This window comes from Eurosta solidaginis, chromosome 5 (genome assembly GCF_040869045.1).
Source record: "Eurosta solidaginis isolate ZX-2024a chromosome 5, ASM4086904v1, whole genome shotgun sequence".
NCBI classification, from domain to species: Eukaryota; Metazoa; Arthropoda; class Insecta; order Diptera; family Tephritidae; genus Eurosta; species Eurosta solidaginis.
The window spans coordinates 36,399,062-36,404,309 of NC_090323.1; the positions used below are offsets into that span (position 1 = coordinate 36,399,062).

At 35.2% G+C, this 5,248-nt stretch overlaps 1 protein-coding gene across 1 annotated transcript; it reads right to left on the minus strand.

Moving 5' to 3' along the window:
* Positions 1-386: 386 nt before the first annotated feature.
* Pex16 (peroxin 16) lies at positions 387-1,809 on the minus strand. Its single transcript, XM_067757409.1, has 2 exons — positions 1,588-1,809; positions 387-1,522 (listed from the first exon to the last, which is right to left on the minus strand). Exons 1-2 carry the CDS (start codon positions 1,697-1,699, stop codon positions 522-524), a joined length of 1,113 nt encoding a protein of 370 aa, XP_067613510.1. The 5' UTR covers positions 1,700-1,809; the 3' UTR covers positions 387-521.
* Positions 1,810-5,248: the final 3,439 nt, after the last annotated feature.

The window sequence follows — 5,248 nt, forward strand, 5'->3', positions numbered from 1 at the left end:
ATTAGCTTTAAGTTTCAAGATTAGATTGTTCCTATTTTATGCCTTTTACCGACTAGCACTGTAAAATAATTTTTGTCAAATTGTTGTGCTGGGATGAATTGCCTAATAAATACAAATACAAATATGTATAATTTATCCATAACACTACAGATATACCGGCCAAGAAAGTGTTTCTATCGGAACCCGCCTATGGAAGCAGAGGTAGAAGGCGGCCCCCACTCCGTTGGAAGGACCAGGTGGAAAACGATTTAAACTCCCATGGTGTGACCAATTGGCGCCGGTTGGCGGAGCGACTGGCGCGCCTTGTTGGACGGCCATAACCGTTTAGACGGTTAAGCGCCAATTAAGTAAGTACGATATACCGGACACTTACAAAATAAAATACCTTTTATAATTAATAAAATATATAATACATTGCGCAATAAAAAAAGTGTTTTTTTATGTACACATGTATGTTAATTACCCGATAATATATAGGTTTCATAAATCGTTAAGCTTATTCAATCGTTTTATATACATAATTATGTTGACCACAAATAAAAGTATGTATCCTGCCAATAAGGTATATATTCGCGTATTGGACCGGCTACCAGTTTAATCAACGGTACATTTTCAGCGACAAAGCCCAATGCACGATCTAAACGTGAGCGTGTCACACTTTCATAGAATGGTGAACGCATTAAGTATAACAATAAATTCATACAACGGCGTGACAATTCCAACTTTTGTTCTTTACTCATGTATTGTCGTTGTTGATGGTACAAACGTATACTAGCAAAATCCAATGCTAACGAAATTACATATTGTTTCCAGCGTTTTTCGCCAAATAAACCCATAGCGGTCAAATGTATTAATGGCTTCGCTATGTACAAATACTCAGCTTGTACTAAAGCATAATTTATGGGCGGCATGTTTGCATTCATTGTTTGTTGTTCCTCTGCCACCGACGCCAACTTAAAGTCACGAAATTGTATTGGTGGTGCACCTTCTACTTTACGCATTAAACGGCCGGAACGTTTCAATTGGAATGTAAAACGATTATCCATAAATCCATTATGTTGCGCGTGGCCATTTTGTGTTGGCGGTAAATCTGTAACAATTGTGCCATATTTCATGGCTGATTTTTGTTTTTTAATTATAGCACGTCGATTGAGTGCTGGTAGCACCGGTGATGTGATTATTTTTTCTGTCGAATGTTTAAGTATGATAAAACGGCCTGCCGCTTTGGCAAATTGTACAATTGTTATGAATAGCCATTTTCCTTTGTTACCAAAAACACGTTTCGCTGATATTTCAATAAATACTTCACAATATTCTAATGTGGTCAACATGACCTTTAGACGGTAAATGAATTTTTGTTTTTTGCTGTTACCGTAAGCTACCGCACTAGTACTGGGTGCTGTGATTTCACTTGAATGCATATTGTAATGCGATTTGCAAATTATGCGGTCATTGTAGAGCACCAACATATTGGATAATGTATAAACAAGTTCGGATAGCACATTTGAATCGGAAATACGTCCTGCAAATCCAAGCAGTTAATGTTATTAAAATGCATTTATGAATGAAATAGTTTAGTTTACTTACCAGCTATGAAATAGGATATCCATTTTGATGTGGTTTCAACATCACATACAGTTTCAGGATTTGCAGCCACCCAGGCCTCGTATGATTTTATAAGCCTTTGTAATTTATCCATCGTTAAGTTGTAACTTCAACGTATATTCAATACCACCAAATCCACAATTTTCTATTGCAGTGGAGTAAACAACGTTGTGCCAAAGGCCGACCTTTATTGAAGTGATGCACAATGATTATCGATAGTATTTTTTAAATATAGGTGGACCAAGATCGCTCGAAGTTGATTTTGATTGTACTAAATGTTCGATCCGAATAGTTCGATCTGTGCAAGCTTTAAGTGTAAATAAAACTTTCTTAAGCCGGAGTCATTGGTGCCATATGTCGTATCGCTGTATCCGTATCCTTAACGTAATCAGCTGTTTATCGTTACGACGGTAAACCAAAAACCAATTGGTTGGCTACGATACGGTTACGACCTTAGCGGCACCAATAATCGATTGCATTGATTCTCATAAGGTTGGTCGAATCAGCTGTTAAAAGGTTACCGATACGGTTACCGATAAAGCACCAATATCTCCAGCTTAAAAGTCAAATTAAACTTCCTTAAGCCGGAGTCATTGGTGCCGTATGTCGTATCGCTGTATCCGTATCCCTAACGTAATCAGCTGTTTATCGTTACGACGGTAAACAAAAACCCAATTGGTTAGCTACGATACGGTTACGACCTTAGCGGCACCAATAATCGATTGCATTGATTCTCATAAGGTTGGTCGAATCAGCTGTTATAAGGTTACCGATACGGTTACCGATAAAGCACCAATGTCTCCAGCTTTAACCCTAACGCTATAGTCGTAACCATACCCATATCCATAACCATCTCAATGTGATCGATTAATGGTGCCTTAACCTAAAAATCGTGAAAATTTCATAAAAATGATGAAAATGCAAAAAATTACAAACATATTCCACAAAAAATAAGTATCTTAGTCAAAACGTATCCAAAACAATGAAGAAAATCTAAAAAAAGTTATTAAATTCACCAACTGAAATATTTTTAGGTTATGGATATGGCGAAAAACCAAAAACCAATTGATTGGCTATGGCGTTAGCGTTATGGTATGGCACCATTAATCGATTACATTCCTTTCCATAAGGTAGGTTCGATCAGCTGATTTATCTGGTTATGGCTTTATGGTTATAAGTCACCATTAATTCGCCCTTTAACCCTAACGCCATAGTCGTAACCATACCCATATCCATAACCATCTCCAATGTGATCGATTAATGGTGCCTTAACCTAAAAGTCGGGAAATTTTCTTAAAAAGGACGAAAACACAAAAAATTACACAAAAAATAAGTATCTTAGCCATAACGTATCCAAAACTGTGAATAAAATCTACAAAAATTATTAAATTCACCAACTCAAATATTTTTAGGTTATGGATATGGCGAGAAACTAAAAACCAATTGGTTGGCTATGGTATGGTTATGGCGTTAGCTATAAGTTTCCATAAGTTAGGTTCTATCAGCTGTTTTATATGGTTATGGCTTTATGGTTATAAGTCACCATTAATTGGCCTTTGAAGCCCGAATTAAAGTTGACATAGACATAACGCCATAGTCATAACCATATTTTTACTTATCCATATCAAATTGGCATCTGTTATTGGTGCCTTAACCTAAAAATCGTGAAAATTTCATAAAAATGAAGAAAAACTACATACATATTCCACAAAAAATAATTCTTTTAGTCAAAACGTATCCAAAACAATAAATTAATTAAAAAACCAAAATTAAACCAAGCTTCAAGACAGAAACAATGCGATCGTGGAAAAGCTCTTTAAAAACAATATGATAGACATGAAAGAAAAATACCGACTCTTGAGTAAGACCGCTAATGCACCAAGACTGTATGGTCTACCGAAGATTCATAAAGAAGGTATCCCATTGAGGCCTATATGTTCTTCCATCAATTCGCCTTCGTACAACCTATGTAAATTCGTTGTAAATATTTTGATGAATATAACCAAAGAATCAAAATACAATGTAAAAGATTCCGTTGAGTTTAAAAATAAAATTAAGGATACATATGTCTTTGATGATGAGAGCCTGGTTTCGTTCGATGTTGTCTCATTATTCCCTAGCATTCCAGTAGACCATGCTTTGGAAATCATTTCGTCCAAATGGAACCAAATTAAAAAGCATACAAAACTTACCAAAGATCTCTTCCTTGAGGTAGTACGATTTTGTATTAAAGAAAACAGGTACTTCAACTACAACAATAAGATTTATGAACAACGTGCAGGAATGCCTATGGGGTCACCGGCATCTCCGGTCATAGCAGATATTGAGATGGAAGAACTGCTAACTAAATTTGAGGAAGATACACCATATAAACCACGCCTCCTCACTAAATATGTAGACGATCTGTTTGCCATTGCAAGAACGGACCATATTGATAAAATGCTGGCTAACTTAAATGAATACAACAGATCTATAAAATTTACGTTACGTTAGAAGAAACAACAACCACCTCACGTTCGATTGGTATAGAAAGCCTACTGCCTCCGGTAGATTATTAAACTTTTATTCGAAACACGACAAGTCCGCAATTGTAAATACGGCCAAAAATTTCGTAAGACGTGTTCTCACAATTAGCGACGCGATGTACCATAAGAAAAATATTGAAATAATTCAAAAAGTTCTTGAAAATAATGAATTTCCTGCTCAACTTATAAAACAATTCATACATAGCCATTTCAAGACGACTAGAGACAAGAAAGCCAAACTAGATAAAATATATAAATCCACCACTTTTGTACCAGGTTTGTCGAATAGGATAAAGCATTCGAATTTGTACGACAGGGAAAAATTTCAAATTGCCTTCACATATAACAACACTTTACAAAAAATATTTACAAATTCAAAAAGCAAAATCGGAAAATATGAGAAATCTGACGTTATATATAAAATTAAATGCAACGGCGACGGGTCCCACGTATGCAATAAGGTATATGTGGGGACAACTAAATCCAAACTAAAGACAAGGATTTCCTCTCACAAATCAAACATAAAAAATAGGGACCACACTAATGATAACAAAACGGCCCTCACTCAGCATTGCAAAACAACTGGACACTCTCCGGATTTCGATGAGGTAGAAATTCTACAACAAGAAAAACATTATACGAAACGCTATATTTTGGAGATGCTTCACATAATCAGCACACCCAACGATAAAAGAATGAATTTTAATTCAGACACAGACCAATGCGCTCACGCAAACAGACAATTGGTAAAGCAAAATTGCAAAAATTAATGCTGAGAGTGTTATAAAACAACATTTACCTGGTGGGAATTTAATACATACTTATGCTAAGGGTGTCGCTCACAGTTTAACTTTTTATGCTATATTGTTGTTAGTTAAGAATTGTGTTTATAATTACGGTTCTTTATTTGTTTACTTTTTATGTTTATTTTCGTTTTTGTCATATCAAATTTTAAATTAGTCGATCTGGTACATCCAACGATGTAAGTCAAATGTATACATGTACTTTTATGTTTTTTATTATAATACTTGTATTTTTGTATTCCTAGTGGTGAAGATGACTTCTAATTGAAGTCGAAATATCGATAAATAAAAAACGACAATATATAACATATACAA

Bases quoted from the DNA above. Each gene is read 5' to 3' on its own strand.
- Pex16 (XM_067757409.1), bottom strand. From the start codon at position 1,699: ATGGATAAATTACAAAGGCTTATAAAATCATACGAGGCCTGGGTGGCT. The intron at 1,523-1,587 runs GTAAGTAAACTA...TTGGATTTGCAG, and splicing joins GATATCCTATTTCATAGCTG to GACGTATTTCCGATTCAAAT.